At 31.7% G+C, this 22,380-nt stretch overlaps 4 protein-coding genes across 5 annotated transcripts; 1 reads left to right on the plus strand and 3 right to left on the minus strand.

Moving 5' to 3' along the window:
• Positions 1-4: 4 nt before the first annotated feature.
• On the minus strand, positions 5-7,175 carry ERp44 (Endoplasmic reticulum protein 44). Its single transcript, XM_089699083.1, has 7 exons — positions 6,955-7,175; positions 6,744-6,819; positions 6,421-6,663; positions 5,923-6,165; positions 5,411-5,677; positions 4,470-4,668; positions 5-2,973 (listed from the first exon to the last, which is right to left on the minus strand). The coding sequence occupies exons 1-7, from the start codon at positions 6,991-6,993 to the stop codon at positions 2,838-2,840; spliced, it is 1,203 nt and encodes a 400-aa protein (XP_089555209.1). The 5' UTR covers positions 6,994-7,175; the 3' UTR covers positions 5-2,837.
• A 1,276-nt stretch (positions 7,176-8,451) lies between these two features.
• On the minus strand, positions 8,452-10,157 carry cold (coiled). Its single transcript, XM_089699084.1, has 3 exons — positions 9,767-10,157; positions 9,377-9,675; positions 8,452-9,071 (listed from the first exon to the last, which is right to left on the minus strand). Exons 1-3 carry the CDS (start codon positions 9,828-9,830, stop codon positions 8,985-8,987), a joined length of 450 nt encoding a protein of 149 aa, XP_089555210.1. The 5' UTR covers positions 9,831-10,157; the 3' UTR covers positions 8,452-8,984.
• A 1,247-nt stretch (positions 10,158-11,404) lies between these two features.
• Positions 11,405-13,543, plus strand: LOC149485797 (pleckstrin homology domain-containing family A member 3-like). Its single transcript, XM_089699085.1, has 5 exons — positions 11,405-11,665; positions 11,763-11,879; positions 11,978-12,127; positions 12,388-12,512; positions 12,722-13,543. Exons 1-5 carry the CDS (start codon positions 11,626-11,628, stop codon positions 12,923-12,925), a joined length of 636 nt encoding a protein of 211 aa, XP_089555211.1. The 5' UTR covers positions 11,405-11,625; the 3' UTR covers positions 12,926-13,543.
• A 485-nt stretch (positions 13,544-14,028) lies between these two features.
• PolD1 (DNA polymerase delta 1, catalytic subunit) lies at positions 14,029-17,670 on the minus strand. 2 transcript variants are annotated; one of them, XM_089699087.1, is made up of 2 exons: positions 17,525-17,670; positions 14,029-17,401 (listed from the first exon to the last, which is right to left on the minus strand). In XM_089699087.1, exon 2 carries the CDS (start codon positions 17,385-17,387, stop codon positions 14,136-14,138), a length of 3,252 nt encoding a protein of 1,083 aa, XP_089555213.1. In that variant the 5' UTR covers positions 17,388-17,401; positions 17,525-17,670; the 3' UTR covers positions 14,029-14,135. The 2 variants fall into 2 exon arrangements, with proteins under 2 accessions (XP_089555213.1, XP_089555212.1); XM_089699086.1 differs by having other exon boundaries at positions 14,029-17,405.
• Between the last annotated feature and the right edge of the window lie 4,710 nt (positions 17,671-22,380).

Below are 22,380 nucleotides of genomic sequence, written 5' to 3' on the forward strand. Positions count from 1 at the left end.
AGAATAGGCTTGAAAAATTTAATTATTACACAATTCACAAAACATACATTTTGTACAATCATTTACACGTATGAATAATATTACTAAGTAATTAGGTACATTATACCTATTTACATTTATAGTCTTCTGTTGTTGGTTTGAGGCAGTAATATCAAATTTCTAATACATTTGTTTTATAACAAATTTGTACATTTCGTACGTCATCTAAACTGTAATCCTAAGTGTTATTTATTAAGGTAAGCAATCCTTAATTTTAAAGATAAAAAATAGAAGATCGAAATGGAGGAATATTCATGCAATGAAGAACTACCTAGAATCCCAATTCACGTACGTGAATTTGGATCATTTTTTTTCTTATTTTGTTAATAAACAAAAAAAATATTAATTATATATTTTTATACTGTAACCGGGTCTGAGTAATCGCGAGTTTATACTTAATATGAATAATATCATGCAAAATATTATACATAAATGGACACAATTTTAATACAACTTTAATGTTAGAGCCAATTTCATACCAGATTTGTTGATTTATATTAAGGAAAATATAATTTCATAAGTAAACTCGCATTTGAAGACAAAAAACTATGTATAAGTGTACAAACAACCAAACATTCTTGCATTAAATTTCACTATATTGCTAATAAAAATAATTAATGAGATGTGCGCACTGCGAAACTTATAAAAGATAAATTATTAAGTATATTGTGTCTTATAAAATTGATATAACAGAAATATAAACACATATTTTAACTAAAATATACACATACTGCAGTTCCTTTACTAAACGAACATTATATATAAGTACCTTAACAATATACTCTTTATTTCATCGTTAAGTTTATTATTAATTATTGTACTATTGTACATCTTTTAGCCTTTAAGATTTTTACGTTTTATTGATTTAAAAATTTACTGTTATTTTTGAATCAAGACTTTATACAATTCAGTATACTTCCAAAGTTAAAAAATTGTTGGTATTTGTAAAAAAATCCCGAAAATTTACTAACAATGGGGGAAATTGTAGTTATAAGAATGTATTGAAACCAAGCTAGTCATAATCAAAAGTCTAAATATTAACATTTATAAATCTTGATTTATAAGTCCAACTGTATATAATTATATATACATACTTAGGATACAAAAGCAGAAGAGATTAAAAGTTATTCAATAGAAATGAATTAATAGTATTATAATTATAGTTATGAGTAAATAAAGGGTGATTTTTTTGCTGGTTTCTTTTTGGCAATACTGTTTTTGATAGATCACGCGTGAATCGTGTCTTGTGTCTTTATCAAACTTGTTCAGTTTGGTCTATAATTTAACCATGAATCGACTTACGAACGAACAACGCTTGCAAATTATTGAATTTTACTATCAAAATGCATGCTCGGTTAAGAGAGTGTGAAGTCGGTTAAGAAGTGCGCGATGCACTTCATCGATTGGCGATTTTATTTTTTTTTGCCCAAAATGGAAGAATTGGACATGCCTCACACGTGGTTTCAAAAAGACGGTGCCACATACCACACGGCACGCGAAACAATAGCCCAATTGAGAGCCGTCTTCGGCGAACAGTTTATCTCACGTTTTGGGCCCGTCGATTGGCCGCCTAGATCGCGTGATCAAACGTCTTTGGACTATTTCTTATGCCTACAGGGATAAACCAGCAACGATTGACGCACTAGTAGCCAATATTGAAGCATTTAAGTATTCGTGATATACCGGCCGATATGTTGTAGAGAGTGTGCCGAAATGCGAATGGGCCATCTAAACCGGAGCCGTGGCCATCATTTGCATGAAATCAGCTTCAAACATTAAATTATATTGATCGTTTTATCAATTCCATTATAGATTACATCAACATTTTCAAGTTTTTTGTGTTTTTTTTTGAAAATCAAATCCTATACCTCTTAAAAAATCACCCGTTATATATGAAACAGAAATATCAAAACTCCACTGATAATATAAAGAATAAACAGATAATTAAATGCAATTTATTAATATGTGCAGAAATATTCCCTTATCTTTATGGATACAAACATATAGTGCATACTTCTTAGACTTAATTAAGTGCTATACCTGGCTTCTTAACTTGACATTTTATATAAAATGAAAATAAATTAAATACTATATGCATACTTCTATAATAATATATTAATTTTTTTTCATACAAATACAGCTTAAATGATTTAAATTTTGACGCTGCTTTTTTCACTGAATATTAAAAATTACAGATAAGTAAATAAGAATGAGTTAATAATCTGTTACATATTTACTTTAGAGGAAATGGCTTATTTACGTCCTTAAACTTTATATTTTAATAAAAGGGAAGGCAAAGAAATGCATGAAAAATTGCAAAATTTACATTTCCATGATCGGTTTTTTTAAAAGCCTAATGAGATATATTTACTACTTACTTTAAATATGTTTTGTTATATAATAAATTTCAAGAAATTATTTCGAGTCGTCAATTGACGTCACTAGTAAGGTTTACCACAAAATATACTATAGTTAGTTATAGTAACTATATAGTTACTCACAATTTCATGAATTTTTATGAAATTATAATACATAATTGCACGAATTAAATAAAAATAAAATAAAATGGAAACATTAAGAAAATACAATATGTAGTAATAATAATAGCTCTATGTAAAACATAGGAATAGCTTGTTTATGAAAAACAATAATTACACAGATATTTCATTATTGAATATTTCTATTCTTTCAATTGAGCATTCATAAATAAAATTAAAACCCATTCGGTGAAAAGAAAAGAAAAAAAACGTGCTACAGTGAAATTAAATTATTAATTACTAATAAAATGTAAAATGGCCTTATAATTCGTCCCTGAGTAGAGTGTATCTATTTTTGGATGGAGCTAATTTCTTGAAAGTAGATTCAGGTGGTGTAGTTACTTTCACTTCTGCGTTCAATAAAACTTGAGGATTGTCAGGGCCATAATGGAATTCTCTGGAAAAATAAAAATAATGTTCAAGATTCAATTATATTATATCAACGAATTTAAAAAAATGACTATTTTTTTATTTCACACAAATAAAAAAGATATTATATGTTATTATTGCAAAAAAATCTATTATAATTTTTCTTAAAGAAGCATCCCTCGCGCTCAAGGGAGATGACAATAAGATAGATTCAGTAGGGATAGCTTATGCCCGTAATTTCGCGTATACTTGTATAGTTTCATCCATGTAGAGACTATGAAAAACGTAATCTGTTTCATAATAGCAATGTGATCAATGACTTTCTGCTCCTATTTCAATACATTTATCTGGTATATAATATTTCAATTAATTTTAGGCTACACTGTTAACCTTCCCAGATATCCATTAAAGATTCAAAAAATAGTAAAAGTGCAACAAGTATTTAAAAAAATTATACTTTAAACACAGTTCGTGTTTATCAATCACATTTATAATCTCATATAGACTACAGGTGTTTATATTACAAAAGGTATGATAAGAATGTGGTTACCTAGTTAAAATTGTTATACATATTATGTTTAGCAGACAAAGTTTTCATAGTTCAACTTAGTCATTATTTGATAGAAGATCAATAGCATAGTTAGGAAGTTTGATACTTAAAAGTTTAAAATATATAATTTATTGCAGTATATATGTCACGGCTAAAGGTAGGTGAGAACATAAACTTAAGATTAGCCGGCTAAACTTAGGTTTATTTTCGACGAGGTGTTAATGTTAGTTTGTTCTATCTTTAGCCGGCTAAACTTAAGTGTAACCGCAGGCCCGTGGCTAAAAATGTCGGGGTGGGTAGATTTGGTTAGCGCCGGGCCGGTGGAGGGCTTGAGGGGCCCGCACAGTGCCAGAAAACACTCGCCCTGTTCCTTACATGTATTATAGTAACCAAATCTACCCACCCCGACTCAGGGCAGAAAGCTGGTGGCTAGGTTAGGTTAGGTTAGAACTCTTAAGACCCGCACGAGCCGAGCGAGCGCAGCGAGCGTGCTGCGGCAGCAGCCGGCGAAGTGCCAGAAAACACTCGCCCTGTTCCTTACATGTATTATAGTAACCAAATCTACCCACCCCGACATTTTTAGCCACGGGCCTGCGGTTACACTTAAGTTTAGCCGGCTAAAGATAGAACAAACTAACATTAACACCTCGTCGAAAATAAACCTAAGTTTAGCCGGCTAATCTTAAGTTTATGTTCTCACCTACCTTTAGCCGTAACATATACATACTTAAATTCATCTGATATGCTTGCTACTTAACAAATCATTCTTATTTTATCTGCTTATCTTGGAACACAAATACAACTGTCTCTTTGTTACATTGTCTGATAAGAAGATACAGATAATATTAAGTCACTTAAAAAGTAACCAACAAAAACACAGCTTTAAATAAGTGTTATTATTCATCAGTATATAATATATCAGTATTTAGTTTTAAGTTCAAAACAATCAATATAAAAACAAAATTATATATTACCTGTGCAACTTTCCGGAATACAGATCTTGCAGGAACTCCTTCAACTTTCCAGGCTTTTCCATATCCTTATAATCGGAGAACAGATACATATGTCTAAATGAGTCAATAGCAATTAATGGTAAATCGGCCACTGATTTGCCAAGGTGATGCAGGGGATGTTCAAATTTAACTCCATCAGCCGTCAAAAAGTTCACATTTTCTGAAATAAAATGTACAACCAAGTTAAAAATATGTATTTTGATAGTATGTATATACTCATAGGAAAGTTTTTGAGAATGTTATAATAACATTTTCTAAAGATAAAATAGCTGTATGTTAAACAACAGAAGTACCAATATTCTTGTTCTTAAAAGTACTTCTGCAATTTGTTGAGATAGAAATGACCATAGTAAAGTTTCTTGAATGAAAAGTATGATATTTTAATTGTGTTATCTGTAATCAAAATGTCAAACCACCACACTAACCACAAAATAATCCAGACATAATTGATAATTATTGTGTTTATTGTGACTAGTAGGTAGAAACAAAAAACTTGAATATTCAATTGTATTGCTTATCTAATTCTGTGGGATTTTTATCTCAAGTGTCTACTTTAAGTTAAATAATAAATTGCTGCCAATTTATGTACTTTCCAATTTCCACCCAAATATGAAACATAATATGTCATATTTTAGCTTTTATTCAATGTGGTAATCACAATTTGATATAATCTATTTGTATGTTACATTCATATAAATTGAACTATTTAAACATTACCTTTTGCTGTGAATAAAAATTATTACATTTATACCATGATGTATTTATACATTAGTCATTAAACAAAGTTGAGTATAGGCAAATGGATTATAATATTAGGTTTCATTTTTCTCCTCAATTAGGATGATAAATGCAAAAGTTTGACAAACTTACAATACAAGCAGATAGTACAATATAATACTTACGTTTCTCAGATTCCAATTCCCTTGCAACAATTTCTTTATACCTCTTAATACTTTCATGTTTATCTGGATGATAGAAAAGAATAAGGAACGGCAGGCCTTCTTCTGTAAGTTCCTCTGCATTTTCAAATGTGATCTCCCTAACTAGAGGTATGCATTTCTTTTGCACCCAACTGTACAGCTCATCAAAATTGAGCAAAGACCCTGTATAGGTTTCATCAGGCTCATTTGATGTTTTCTTGTCTGTCCTGAATACAACTATGGGCTGACCTGAAATATAGTTTAATATTCAATGTAAACAAGTTCTTGTTCATTATAGCATATTGTTGTTGTTTAAACTAATACTTTACTTATCAATTTGAATATGAAGAAAATAATAGTTGGAGAATACATGTAACATTTAGACAATATAATAACAAAAGACATGATAAGTAATGAATTCAGTTTAAACAACAAAATCACAACTACTACTATACCTAATCACAACATTAACAGCTTCTACTACAAATAAATACCTGGAGGATGCATTTGTTGAGACGCATCACCAAAGCCAGCATGGAACAGGCATTCGTCTTTAAGAGAAGCAGCCACCTTCCTCAAAACCTCATACTCTTGTTGATCCCTTCTGTCCATGTAACCAATGATGTGTCTCTTGTCTTCAGCCAAGTTATGAAGCTCTTTCAATGCTCCAAACGTTATAACGGGATCAGTAAGCTGCTTTTTGATGAATTCTGCAAACGCTTCAACTGACCGTTGTCCTGTGATTTAATAGAATGAAAGGCATTAATGGTAAGTGACTACTCTATAATTTATATGTATAAAGTATACATCATGTTGTTATGTCAATTATTTTTAACTAATGAAAGTGAATATTATATTATTTAACAATTCAAGTGTTATCTATGTAAATTATTTCCATTACTTTTAAAACAAAAACCAATTTACATGTATGCCTTAATTATTATCTGTATATCTATGAAATACTTTTCAATATAAATTGATTTTAACCATACCTCTGTATTCTTTTTTAGCTGGTAATCCATTTCTAAACAATTTCAGTGTGGGATACTTTGTTATGTGGAATCTAGTAGCAATAGCTGGCTCTTTATCACAATCAATTTTTCCCATAACCACTTTCCCAGTATCATACCCGGCTTTTGACACTTCGTCCGCCGCATCATCAAATATGGGCATCAGCATATTGCTAAATTTACACCAGTCAGCATAAAAGTTTATAAAAACCACCTCATTGGAAGCTACAACATAATTTTCAATTTTAAATACAGTTTTAAATTAAAGAAACGTAAGCAATCAAAACAATTATGAGCGACTTTACCTAGAACCATATCTAAATTACTCTGTGTAATTTGTACAGCACCACTATCGGTCGGGTTATAAAAAGTGTGACAGATCTGTAACATAACATGTTTTACATAATTAACCACTATTCATTCATAAATAATGAACCATAAAATCAACAAACACGTATTTATATACGTGTACAAAATGAGATCGATGCAAAAGCTATTCAAAGAAATTGTGCTTACCAAAACAATAAGTATTGCTATCGGCTTATAATAATGCATGTTTGCGTTGGTTTAACACTTTGGGGACCTAATATTTATCAGCTTTTATAAAGAGTAAACGTCCAGAAGATTCACAAATAAAAAGGCACAAGACGTTGACATTAATCGCGCTTCCACCTTTACAATTTGGGTGACTACTTTTCTTGAATTGATGCTTGATTCACCTTCACTGGTTCGCAAATCGCAAGCCTTCACGTTCGTAGACATTGACAGTGACAGTTCAATGAATGTCTTTTCTTTTTAATCTGTTGGCACTTTGTTTGTTGTTATTCGATTATTTTGTTGCCTCAAAGCGTCCATTCACGCGTAGAAACTTAGATCTAAGCCTAGAAAGCACCCATATTCTCTGTCTACTTTATACCCAAAGCAAAGTGATACTTATTACGTCTTATGCTACTGAATTCGGACAAATCAAAGCACCTAATAGGCTAATACATACATGAATGAATATAATATAACCTGAATACCTACATAAAAGGACATGTAATTTCATCTTAGAAATTTCATAGATAAACAACATAACACACTTGTAACCACAGAACATATTATATACTCAGGGGCAATGACCTATTATACTGCTTTTTTATATATCATAGCTCAGGGGAGCTTGTAACCAAGCTTGAAACCTTCAGATATAAATTAATGTAATTATTTACTCTTTTTAGAAATTCAGAAATTTATAGCTGTAAATATGAGAGGTCTTTTATCTACACGCACTTAGAGGCTATAGCCAACGATAAAACTGAATTTATAAAATCTATACTTTTTAAAAAAACCTAGGCACAGACCTAGGTCAGCCAGCTGAGTCTATTTAAAAAACTGAAAACAAAATGATACAAAAAGACCTTTAATATTTTGTACCTAATCAAAGGGCGTATTCAGAAAGAAAGCTTGAAACTTATAAGCGCTTATCGGCGCTTGTCATGTTCATATATTTTCCTGTCAGTGCTGGTAACCCGCGCAGGAAAATATATGAACATGACAAGCGCCGATAAGCGCTTATAAGTTTCAAGCTTTCTTTCTGAATACGCCCTAAGACAAAATGGAACTCAATTTCATGTTAGAGCAAATTATTATCAATTATTATTATCACAAGACTAGGCTAAAGTTAATTATTTTATAAATGATAAATAGAAATTGAAAATGATAATTTTTGATGAAAATAAATAAAAACAAAGTTAAAGAAAATTTAAAATCGGAGCCTTCAGCCAGTAGTTCCTGAGATTAGCAGACTCAAACAAACACTTTGCAGCTACAGAATTACAGTATAATAAAATTAGTATAGTTTAATCAAATTATAATATGTATTTGTAAGTATGTAGCATACTAGGTATAATTAATTATTAATTATGTTGAATTACCTTGAATGTTTTAGTTTTATAAAATTGCGTAGCAAGTAAAACTTAATCAATTGCATTTCATTAAAGCTGGCAAAGCAAGGATGGCGAAATAAAACAGTTATTTAAAAATATGATTTATATTCCTAAGAAATTAGTACAAAATAATTACTTATAAGTAATAATATAAAAATATTATATGTATAATAATAATAGTCTTTTTATGGACGGATTTAAGACAGTAATAACAATAACTTAATCTAGTAAAGTAAAAAAAATAATGTCTAATGTAATGTAAATGTGTAAATCATAATGTCTTATTGTAGACGTTGGATGGATTAAAGACAATCTATAGTCGAGCTTGAATACTATGGTCCAAAGATTAGCTAGCTTTGTTATTTTTTATCAATGCAGTAATTTAAGTTACTTCATTTTCTATTAAAATTATTAAAAGAGAACGAGGAACTTTGCCATAAACATTGTCATAAATTTAAAGTTACTTATCATTGAAAAGTGTATATAAAATTTTGGGAGTCAAATATAAATATATATTATGCCCTGAATATAAGATAACATTAATTTGATTGTAAGTTCATTTCAACGATATGAATTAATTAATTTCATTAGGAATGTTTACAAAATAATTGTCTTGTGTCAATTATAAATAGTTCTAAAAAACCAAGCAACAGCTGCTGTTCCAAAAAACACTGCTAGTGCAGGTTTTATAGCTGACTGACCGCTCTGAAAAAAAAAACATAAATTATTGTACATTATGTAAGTTATACCTTGTAGGTTATATGGTTGTAGGTTATATATTATGTATATAGGTACACAGATGAGGTGCATTATTATTGATGGTCTATATATAACCAATCATTAAATTCTTATATTATAGTAGTCATGAGTTTTAAAGTCATACTTTTGGTGCTTAACAGAGTTCTAGATGGTTTGTGAGCTGTTTTCTTGCGCCAATTAAATTCCAAATATTGTGCTTCCTATTGGGTTCTCACCAGAGTATCGAAAATGAAAAAAATATATATACTCACAATAATGTAATAATTACACCTGTCCCCTTGACAGCAATCTGAACAAGTCCAATCTTGGTACCAAATATGAGTACACAGCGGCATATAATGTTGGCGGGTCATAGCACAATCTGTTTTATTAGAACATCTCTTTGATACATAATATTGTTTTTTAGCTCCTTGTGACCAATATGGAGTGCTTCCCCATTTTATTTCAGTAAGGCATACATCTTGATTATATTCACATGTCATGATAGTCTTCACACATTTTTCCGAGTTATCCTCTTGGTTGTCACACACATAACATTCTAAGGAATTCACTGTAAACAAAAGGATCCTTCTCATAAATAGTGCATTATTAAAAAAAATTAACAGATGTAGCATGTTTTAGAATATCAAAAATTTACGTACCTTCATAAACAAACATAAACAATTGAAACAAAGCTAACACACCTATTATTTTCATTCGTAACATTGTTTTATAGTGTTAATAAAATGAACTGAATTGTTTTATTTGTAAGAATAATGTGGAATTGAATAGTTTAATTCAATAATGCGCCTTATACTCTAAATAAAAAATAAAGATTCAAACATCTAACAAAAATAATCGATCGAGCTTTGTCATTAATTTAAATTATCTGAATACAACTTCTATAATACATCAATTTGCAGATTGAGTGGAAGATGTAACAATACAAACAATCGTTTCGTATAAATTATATTCAAAAACAAAAAGAATTGAATCTTTACTGGTTGTTGTCGGGTGTGGCTTGTAACAATTTGTTTTGACAAATGACAAATGACTTTTGAGTTTTGACATTACATTCAAAAATAGAGTTAAGAAAAATAATAACGGTTTCGCTACAGGTTAAAATAGAAAAAGGGATAACAAATTGGTATTTAAAGAAACGATACGATAAAAATGTATAACTAGCGGAAACATTCCCCGTTTTCCAATTACAGCACTAGAGCGCATTATGCGGCATAATGCTTAACGTTGAATGTTCCAACTACAGCAACGCTTCGCACAATCGAGCAGTAGAAAAAGTATCGATTTATCGTTAGTAATTATTAATCGTTGGAAAAAATTTTAAAGCTTTCGTTTCATTGTAGTTTTTTCGAAATAATCAAAGTTAATTCAAATTGTGTTAAAAAAATAAATATAAGTATGGATGAAGGTACACACATTGAAAAAAATGTTAATGAAAAAATCAAAATCCAAATTACTTAAAATAACCGTAAATAATTTTCAACCAATTATTATGTATACCACTTTATTTAAACATTATTGCTAACTATATGAATATTTTTTTTTCAACACTGAACTTTAGCGTAACCTGCTGGTGCGTTTCACGTTCCAATTAAGCATCAGCATAATTCGGCATTGTGCGGCACTGAGTCGCATTATGCTCTGTAATTGGAAAACAGGGATTATTTAGCACTGGCCCGAAGTGCACTAATCCCTTATCCACTCCAGTCTCCACATTTCAGTCAGCGGTACAGTTTTATGCCATTTCATTAATTATTTATTGTAAAATACATTGAGTTACTATGTACTACGTACTAGAGAGCACAGCTAGAGAGGCCATCGGCCTACTACACTTTTTGTAACACGAGTTAGAGTCAATCGTCTCGAACTATTTTTTTTTTTCTTGTTACAATGATTGGTTTTAATTGATAAGTTTATTCATATTTTTTTAAATAAGATAAACAATATCATTGATTGGTATTAATTTATAAGTAATAAGAGGCAGAATATCTGCAAAGTTACTGTTCTGTGGTTCCCCCCGCAGAAAATGACAGACTTGGCTGTCGTCTCCTAAGGCCGCCTGTCCATCTGCAAGAAAACTTCCGCCAGAAATGACCGACAGTCTGTCCAGCCGCAGCTTTCCAACAGCCAGTTGGATAGGCGGCCTAAAAGCATATATACAGACGCTCCGATTTGGTTGGTGCCAGTTGGTGCCAACCATCCGCAACCATCCGACCACATCGGAAAGTGTAGAGACTAGAGAGTGGCCATTGACAGACGAGTGACGGGAAAACTGTTTACGTCAAAATAAATTTGTCAATGTCGCTATAATTTGGACTGTTTTTGTTCGCAAGCTGTTACTAGCTGATTTAATTTAAATATCCAAAAAATTAATAAAATTCTTAAAGTTTTTAAATCTCTATCACTCCTACGACTTACATTATTTCACAGCATAGAGAGAATTCAATATATACAATATAGTGACGTGTGAATAGTACGTGTCCATAATAATATTTAATACATGGAAGGTGTTTTATGGAAATGGACAAATTATTGGAATGGTACGTTAAGATTTATTATTAGGAGAATGGTATATACAGGTTTCACGTATTTTATATTTTTCTCGTTTGAAAAAAATATACTAATTATTGTTCCTAGGTTGGCAAACAAGATGGTTCGTTTTAGAAAATGGAATATTATCCTATTATAAATCGCAAGATGAAGTTTGTCAAGGGTGTAAAGGTTCGGTGAAAGTTTCAGTATGTCAAATTAATGGTAAGCAGTAAGCACCAGTAAGCACCTTTTTTCGATTGTTAAAGGCCTAGTTCTTTTAATATGAATGAATAGACAAATTGTATTTGTTTTGTTTTCAGTTAATAATATTGATAATACGAGAATGGACTTAGTTATTCCTGGTCAACAGCACATGTACCTTCGAGCACCTTCATCTCAAGATAGACAAAAATGGTTGGTAGCCTTAGGCAGTGCTAAAGCATGTCTGGAGTCAATTGTGGATGTGAAAGGTAATTTACTTGTAATATTAAATATGTAGCCTAGAAGAAGCCTATTTACTAAATTTAATTAAATTTTTTACTATAATATCAAATCAATTTAATGCAGAATAAGCTAATGTGCAAGTACTTATAAGACATATATAGCTATAATGTTACCAACCTTAACCAATGAATACAAATTAGTTTTAAAAATGTGATTGAAATAAAAAAAAGGGAAATACTGTTATGGTATTCAAATTGTTAATTGATGTAAATAATATTATTTACAGTTATTGGAGTGGAAGATTCTTTAATTAATAAAAAGTCAGAATTGCATCTTTATTGTGATTTACTTATGCAACAAGTTCATGCTGTTAAAAGTGCTGCTAGTCATGACAATGGACCAGATGTAGAGGTATACTTTTGCTTTAAATCAGAGATAATAATTGAACTAAATACATATACCCTTGCAATATGGACAAAATGTATCTACTGCAATAGGATGAAACCTTCATAAAAAATAAGCCTTAATAATGAATCTGTGGGAAAATTAATTGACTAATCATCTTAAAATATTGAAATTGAGATCAATTAAATATTCAGTATTCCATTTTATAATTCCAGAAAATTGAAGAAGCATCAAGTCTATTAAAAGCAACCTGTGACACATTCATAAGAACTCTTGAAGATATAATGAAGCTTACAACCACTGCATCAGGAAACCTAACTCCTTTTGAAGCCCAAGTCCCCCCTATCCCTGCCTCTAAAAACTTAAATAAAAACCTAAAAACAAACTTAAACAGATCTCTATCACAAGATAACAGATGAAATGTTGTTATAGATCCCAATAATGCTTTGTTTGTTATCCCTTATTGGCTTGTATATAAATTATATTTAAGAAGTTATGTTGTGAAGCAATATCTTTGTGAGGCCAGAATTAGATGTAAATATCTTAAGCACCAAATCAGTTGCTTGAATGTATGAAATTCTATATTAATTATGTACATGTATTTTTCGCTGTGATAATTAATGTTACTTTAAATTTTAATAATGTATAAATTGTTTAAATTAAAAAAGTCAGTAATTCAGGATCGATAAAAATCACAGTAAATATTTGAAGTACATATGATTTGTTAATAAGAACAAAAATAATAAAACAAGAAAAAAAACTAAGTTAACTGCTTATAATATATTAACTGACTTTTGCACATACCCTTATGAGCATCAAATTTTTAGGATGTAATCAACATCAACATACTGGGCTTCATCTCTCAATTGTGTTTTGTACTTAAAAGTATTATTTCAGATCTACATTTTATTGTAAATAGTTAATATAAAAATGGAATACTTATTATAAAATTCCACATTCCATTTGTCTTATGACATGTTATGAATCTATATATCATTCCTATTTATGTTTTGTGTATTAATAAAAATATAGATTAATATTGCATTTTATTTAGTACTAGCTTTACGCCCGCGGCTTCGCCCGCTTTGTCTAAAACATAATAAATTATATACTAACACCTTCCTCTTGAATCTAATAATCTCTATTAAAAAAACCGCATCAAAATCCGTTGCGTAGTTTTACAGATTTAAGCATACATAGGGACAGAGAAAGCGACTTGTTTTATACTATGTAGTGATAAGTAATTTTATTGGATACTAGCCCGTGGCTCCTCTCCTGTTGGTCGTAGCGTGATGGTGTATAGCCTATAGCCTTCCTTGATAAATGAGCTAACACCAAAAGAATTTTTCAAATAGGACCAGTAGTTCCCGAGATTAGCGCGTTCAAACAAACAAACAAACTCTTCAGCTTTATAATATTAGTATAGATTGGCGAAATATTTTTTCGCCATTATCATATTGTGATATCTGGGCTTATTCTATTCAGAGGATTCAGGATTCAAGAACTGAAAAATATAAAAAAATAGATTTCAATTGCATTTATTCATACAGTTGAGATATATATCCAAAATATCAATATCTTAGATCAACATTTCATTATGTTATGAATTCTTTCTTTTTCAAATCAAATTTACCAAAGAGGTTCACCAAAGCGTAATACAGTCTTCTCTTGCGTATCCAACTCCATACCAACTCTTTTTCTCATATAAAAAATTGTGCAATCGCGATTTGTACATAAAACTTCTTCATGTAGACTTCCTTGGCACCTCTGACATTCAGTCCAAAGCCTTGAAAACTTATCTTGAAGTTGTCTCTGTTTGAAAATTTCAGTTATATATAATTGACCTTCTTTGTCCAAACAGTGATCACACAATGCTTTCTTTGTGTCATTTGGCATAACTGATTTACACCCAATACACTTTTCCTTCTTTTTGGTAAAAGCTGCCAGAGCTCCAACCTTTGAAGTTACCATTGCTTTTGTTCTAGTATGTTCTCCTTTCAGGAGTAGTGATTCTGCTTTCTCTCCTAGTATTGGTTCAAAGATTCTTAATAATGGTTTAGATAGTTGATTCTCTAAATAATAACTAAAGTCTATGGGTATACTGTTTTCTAATACGAAAATAGGATCTTCTGCTTTCATGTATGCTGGTGTATTTTTAGCAGCACAACATATGACAAATGGCACTCTATCACCTAGTTTTGGAGCAGTGCCTGCATCACGCTTTTTCATTTTATTTGCCAATTCTACATGAGCTTGTTTAGCAGCATAGTCATTTTTTGCAAGTTCCTTTGTAATCACAAGTTGGGATATATCAATACGATTACACAGTAAATCAGAAATAATTTGTTTAGCATATGATACAGCACCATCTGGATTTCTGTCAATAAGAAGTTTTTGAAGGCAAGTGCTCATCATGTTCGAAACAAGGGGACAGTTATCACGCCTTACTGTTTCAATTCCCTTGCAGTCCATTTTGTCATATGTTTCTGGCTTGGTAAAGTATAAACCTGCATACCTCTTTTTGTTAATTAGCAGATATGGGTAATAGACCTTTTCAAATTCTAATTTTATTGGTTTTACAAATTTAGATGTGACAAAATCTGCTGCTTCCCTTCCTAATTCCATGCTTTCTTCTAATGTTTTTACCCCAAATTTAACCATTACTGAATCAGTATCACCATAAATAACAACTGCATCTTCTTTATACCCATTTGATTTTCTATATTTCTTCTCAACTTCTGTTTTGGTAAATTCAATCATAGTCCTTCCGTAGGCAGTTACACTTCCTGATATTTCAAGGCAAGGCAGTTTACCAACTTGAGCTCCAGTAAAACCATACACAGAGTTGGCACTTAACTTTAAGGCTAATTGTCTTCCATCTAAAATTGACCTTTTAAAGGGATCTTTTTCTTGTTTCAAATCAGCTTTAGCCTTTTTCCTGGCAGCTAATAGAGATTCTAAGATTTCTGGTAAAAGTCCTCTCCTGACATTAGACTTTACAAACATATTTTTAGAAGGAGTTATTGTAACATCCTCAGCATCTAGATTTAATTCATTTTGCATATTTGGTGGTACTAGTGTTGTATAGCATAAATTATGTGCCATCATAATACTGGGGTACAGTGATGCAAAATCTAAAGTAGATATAGGATCTGCATAGTAGCCCTTCTTTGGCTCTATTACAGTTGCACCTTCAAACTGGTCATCAGATCCATGACCATGATAAGTTGGCATTAAATACCCGGCTTCCTTAGCCTTACGAAGTAACTGACTTACTACCTTGATCTGTTGACCTCTGGTTAAAAGACATAATAATGGCACACCAGTTACTCTAGCCATTTCCATATAATTAATGATACACATTAGTTTGTTAAGTAATTTTATTGGTAAATATGCATCCTTTAAACAATACATAGCTAATCTTCTTCTAGTTTGTTCATTTTCATTTTGTAAGTCTGTGATTATACTGTGGTGAACATCCTCTTTTTGTTCTTGAAGAAAATGATAACTTACAGCATTCAATGTATATGATCTCAGTTTGTAATCTCTTAGAAGTACAAGAAGTAAGTCAAATGGTACCCTTCCTTCAAAATTAATGCTTTTATTTTCTCTACGCCCCATTTGTTTAGACTGTATCACTGAATCCTTTATGACAGATCGTATATTTCTAATGCGTCCTAGGAAATCAAAGTTGTCAACCTTTAAATGTTTTGCTCTGTTTATTAAGTAAGGCCAGTCAAAATTACTAATATTATATCCGGTTATGATATCTGGATCTAATTCCCGGAAAAAATCTGACCATTTAGATAACATTTCTGACTCAGATTGGAAACTATAGACTTGTGAACCAACAATAGGTGCACAAGTATTTAAAGTAAAAACATTTCTAATATATGGCTCCATTTCTCCTTGTCTTATAACCATGGATGCTATTTGAATAACGGGATCATGGTTAGGTTCAGGGAAAATGCCTTTCCTACCAGCACATTCAATATCGAAGCTTAAAATCCTTACTGGAGCAACTTTAGACCACTCGCCTTCAGGAGGATGAGCAATAAATGTATTCCAAGCAACATCAACTTCTATTTGACATCTAGATTCAGGTAATAATTTTCCATTCTTATTCCTAATAGACCACTTTTCAGCAGGTAACTCTATCCAACTACAGCCTACTAATGCTGTGTCTACCATGAAACGAATATCAAAGTCAATATTTGTTTCATAAAATGAAGGATCCATTAAATTATATGATGTGGGCTGCCTCTCAATGAGGCGTTTTGCAGCTGCTATCAATTTTGGCAGAGCAACAGATATTTTTGCAAACATAATCTCACTGTCACCTTTATAATACATTATGGATTTTGCTTTTAGTAGTTTCACCTCTAAAACAGCTTCTCTTATATTATCTTTGTTAGATCTCAAATCCTCAAGCATAGCTTTATTCAAATTACTTTTGAGTGTAGAACATTGATTTTCACCAAAATTTAATGGCACAGTAACATAAAAGTAAGGTGTAAAACCATGTACATGACAACAAACAGAATTTCCTTCCATAGTAATTCCATACATACGCATAACAGGAACAGGTGCTAGTTGAGACCCTGGCATACCTGGAATTGGCTGCCCATTATAATGGTCAACATCAAACTGTTGAAACACTAAAGATTGGGTATTGGGGTTCATATCAGGTGGTGTCGATCGGGACCATTTAATGTTAGTATTTTGATTTTCAGGGCCTTCACCAAGTATATAAGGAGTGTCAAAGTCAGTTTCCATTCCTGCCAATGTCTCTTCAAAACTAGCCGGCATTTCATCTTCATCGTCATCTTGCGACTTAAACCTCTTTGCTGGTGGACCTTTGAATTTATTTCGTTTATCCATTTTAAAATTCTTGACTACCTAATAAAAAGTCATATATAGTTTACGTACAGATATTTGAATAAATGTAAAATAATAATATACAAAGTTAATGAAATGTGTAGTAGATAGTTCCATTAAACCATCTACATAAGTCTTACCGATCGGTTTGTGAAGGAAACGCTCCTTTTCGTATATAACAACAACGTTAATAAGTGTTTCAATCAAGTTAAAAATTGCGTAAATTGTTAAAATCTCTTTGTTCGAAATAATATAATAACTTCTCAATTCACATTTCACTTTCCCGCTATAATTGGATGTCAATTGTCAATTGTCAATTTTATCATCTGACATTATTTTGTACAGTTGACACTTGACAGTTCAATCAGAGTGACAGTTTCATTTCGTTTATATTTTTTTAAGCACAGGAGTACTGTATTTTTGACGATGTTTTTTAAAGTGAAACTTTTATTACATCGTCTCAAACTTTTTGGTCTGTGTAGCGCATGTCGCGTGTATCGCGGCTGCCGAGTAGGTATCCGACCGTTACGCGAAATGCGCTACACAAAGCAGTGTTCGGAACCTTTCGAACAGTTTCACTTTTACCGTGGTTTCATAGAACCACACAACATTTTGTTTGATTTTGAATCGATTTTGAACGATATAATTTATGATATAAAATATAAATGATTATAATGTGGATAAAATTTACGCAAACAGGAGTTTCGTATTGACGGTTGTAAAAAAGATATAATATTATACCCTTATTATACCTAAACCAAAAATTGTGGTAAAACCACAGTATTACCAGTATTACAATATCCAGTAAACCACAATTTACCAGCTATTGCCTATTATGTTGACAAGCCTATATTATGTTGACCCGACCTGTTTGCAATATTCATGCTTGATGTAAACCCATGCAGTACTTTTTTAAGTTTAGCCCGGACATACAGTATTCTTTTAAAAAATGATGTACAGTTTTGACTTTCTTCAAAATTTTCTACGATTTTATAATGTATTGTATAGATTTCAATGCAATCCAGAATACTGCCTTTCCTCAGAGCCCTTCATTTTTCTGTAAGGATCATAATATTATGTAATTCAAGCTTTCCACCCGCGGCTTCACTCGCGTTCTTAAAGAAAAACCCGCATTGTTCCCGATCTCGTGGGATTTCCGGGATAAAACCTATCCTATATGTTAATCCAAGTTACTCTCTGTATGTGTGCTTATTTCATTGTAATAAACATACACATACATCAATTCTCACAAACTTTCGCATTTATAATATTAGTAGGATAGGATAGGCTTGGACAGGATATGAATTAGGATCATAGGACAGGGTAGGGTAGGGTGACAACATGTGAACTTTTTTTAACAACATGGCTGACCTGTCGATATTAGTTCATTTTTTCGCCGTAGTGGCGAGGTTTGCAGAGTTATAAAAGTTTGCAAACATAGAGAGTTCTTTGCTATTAGCTTAGCTATTTGAATATAATGTAAAATAAAAATCGGCGCCATATCCTGTTTTCTAAAAAAAAAATACGTGTAGCACTCGATGACTGCCGCGGTAAAGCTATTGCATAGCATCGCAACGCTGTGCCGGTTGGAGTGTGTGGAGTGGGTGTTAGGTTTTTTCATTACGGAATTTATACATTCGGTCGCCGCGCTCAAAGTCTGAGATAAAAGCTATGCAATAGCTTAATATTTTTTTTTATATACAAGAGCTTTTGATTCACTAACAGATGGCATTATCTAAATAAAACATAATATAAACATGCATTTTCGTTGTGAAAAGGGATGGATTTTTTTAAATTAAAAGATGACATCTAGATAAATGTAATCAATAAAATGCTATTATTAACAGACCAGATAATTTCCATTACCATTACCAGTACTATACCATACCACTAATATTGTAATACTGTGACCATACTCTTAGAATTAGATCCAATAAACTTGACCTGCCGGCAAGCTTGGTGCAAAGTAATTGCCGCCTTGCACACGTGACACGCTAATTGTTAAAAACTATTACCGCTATCTACATAAATTGAATATCATTATCTTAAGAACGTCAATGTTCATTATCCTATCTAAAGTGATTACTCATCTGCGCGACATTGGTTCTTGGTATCGATAATTGAATAAACTCATTCATTGCTATGAAGCTATAAAGCTGAACACATAAGCGTTTCGATTGTGTTATTTTATGAGTTCATCCAGCTGCATTTCTTGGCTATCTTTATTAGTTGCATTGACCAGCTTAGTGTACAAGTATTTATCCAAGAATCTACTGGTGACAACGCTTTATTGTCATCGTCATGTTTTTAAAGTGAAACTTTTATTACATCGCGATCCTCTCAAACTTTTTGGTCTGTGTAGCGCATGTCGCGTGTATCGCGGCTGCCGAGTAGGTATACCTACTCGGCAGCCGACCGTCACGCGACATGCGCTACACAAAGCAGTGTTCGGAACCGTTCGAACAGTTTTACTTTTACCGTGGTTTCATAAAACCACACAACATTTTTTTTATAGAAGAGGATAAGACGAGTTCCGTTCACACATTTCAAAATTTAATGACAAAAAAAAATTAAACACATATAATATAATGTGGAAGATGAATATGAATTGCAAAAGGGATTTACATTTCTTATCTTCATCAAACTTGATGAAATTCTCAAGACTAATTGAAATAAATATGAATAGGTACATAGTTGTGAATGACTTATTGGATTGCAATGCACCTACCTATCTTATCTAGGGAATGTGCCATCCCTCGTAGTCCGTAGAACGCGGTGGGTAACCACTTAGCGCACTGTTACAAAAGCCGAGAAAAGAAACTTTACTTATCTGAAATTCTTACTTATTATCTGTTGTTTCAAGTTTACCGTAACGTATTGTTTAAGGGAATCGGAAGGATTCTTGACACTCAAAATATTATATTGATTGTCAGGTGAAATGGGGTATTTTAAAGCCGTGTCATATAATAAAAATGGAGTGAAACGGGGCATCAATCTCTACCACATTCATTAACAGAGTGCATCTAGGCCCATGTTCCATAAACTACTAAGAAATTTTTGATAATTATAAGGCTGCTTTGACATTTTTTTATCTTTGCTCTGAGTGTAGGATTCTCAGTAAGGTTGCTTTCTTGTTTAGCTATAAAAGAATTTAATTGGTCAGTGATTTCATTTGAAAAATTATTCATAACCTTTGGATCGTAACTGAAGAAAAAATTAAAGAAATGCATTTGTAAGTTTATGTACATAACACGAATTTTAACATAATACATTATTACAAGAGTTAATTATTTATCTAAAAACTTTAAGAGCATTAATTAATAAGGTCATATTATAGCATTAAATACAAATATGAATATATGTAGGTACTTAATTTTTTTTAATTTAATTGAAACCTAACCTTCGATTTTTCCTCAAATAAAATTTTCATCAAATAATTATGTATTGCATTGTGTGCTGTGTAGTTACGCATAACTTTGTTTTGGACCGCAGACTTGTTTAGTTGGCGCCGTTCGCAGATGAGTTCTATCAGCTTCATTGACAATACATGTGCTGTAACTCTTGAAAGATCAAAGGTCCATATACAGTAATACCACACTATTATTCGTACCGAGAATTCACAAGAATTAAACAGGAAGATGACAAAGAAAATATAATTTTAGAACACTTACTAATTCATAAATCAATAAATTGAAATGACTAATTCGTCGCGTGTGGTATTCATTTGTGAATGATATTTCTCAATGATAACTATGTTACTAACCATGCACTTATTTCGTACCCGCACTTGGAATATTACAAAGCCATATAGCAACAGCAATAATATTATTTACCTATATCTCAGTTTATTTTGGTTTGAACTTAAGTGCCAAAGGTTCTGATAAGTTTGGTAATTTCTGATATCTTACGCATATCTAATTAATGTCTAAACGCTCGATAACATAAAAGTTACAATCTAATATTATTTGTAGACACAAAAGCTTTTAAAATCCATGAAAAGTTCGTTGACCTCATTACTACAAAACGGATCTAAAGGAAGTGAACGATACTTGAATGACTTCTTATCAACTCATTGAGTGACGACATTAAAGTCATCACGATATGTCAGTAACACTTTGCCCTCTGTATCTTAATTTTATACTTAAAATTGTAATTGAGACTAACCGAACAAATACTACATTGCCATTCCGTTTGCACATTGTGGGCCAACTGGGATAGCGGGCCAGGGATAATACTTTCCAAGTATAATATATAAGCCAATTGCGTTGGTGTATTTATAGAAATATCAATACTGTTAAATTAAAGTGTGGATAAACGATTAACAGATTCAGATAATGTTACTTTGAAGTGTATAATGGAAGTGCGTGGGCACGATCGTGCGTCAATTTGCTTAGTGCGCTATCGTCACTGCCCTTTTGCATAATAGCGGGGTAGCGTGACATCACTGCTAATCCCGTTAAATACCGCTTTATCAAATATTTGCATTGGATAGTTTTGCTCTCATAATGTGTGCCCACGCGATGTAAGTGCACAATAATTGCGTTTCGATTGCGTCAGTGAAACGAGATTACCAATTTTTGGTTGAAGTTCGTAGTCTACGCAATACTATCTTATGAACTTTTAGGACATGAATGAAAGATAAATTTTAAACGGGTTATTAGGTTACTACAGATACATAATTATCTATAAAGTATTGTTTTAAAACTGAACATGTAAACTGCACACTTAAATAAAATATAGTATTTTTAGTAGTTAACTGTAATTTATTTTTCTCTATTATCTAAATAACGAAAGGTATTAAAATTATTGGTAGAAAAATTTTGTTAAACAGTGTCTATATATTTTATTAGTCTTGTCAATTGTAATTACAACGATGCTTCTTCAGAATTATTAGAAGCGGACTGTGAGATCGTTGGGTTAATAGGCCCAATCAGCCCCTTTGTCTGATGTCATTGATTTTATAACTTTCTTTTTTGTTGTTCTGCCCTCTTGCCCT

This window comes from Colias philodice, chromosome 9 (assembly GCF_061535455.1).
Source record: "Colias philodice isolate Cphi_HAF_F1 chromosome 9, ilColPhil1 Martin Lab GWU primary, whole genome shotgun sequence".
NCBI lineage: Eukaryota > Metazoa > Arthropoda > Insecta > Lepidoptera > Pieridae > Colias > Colias philodice.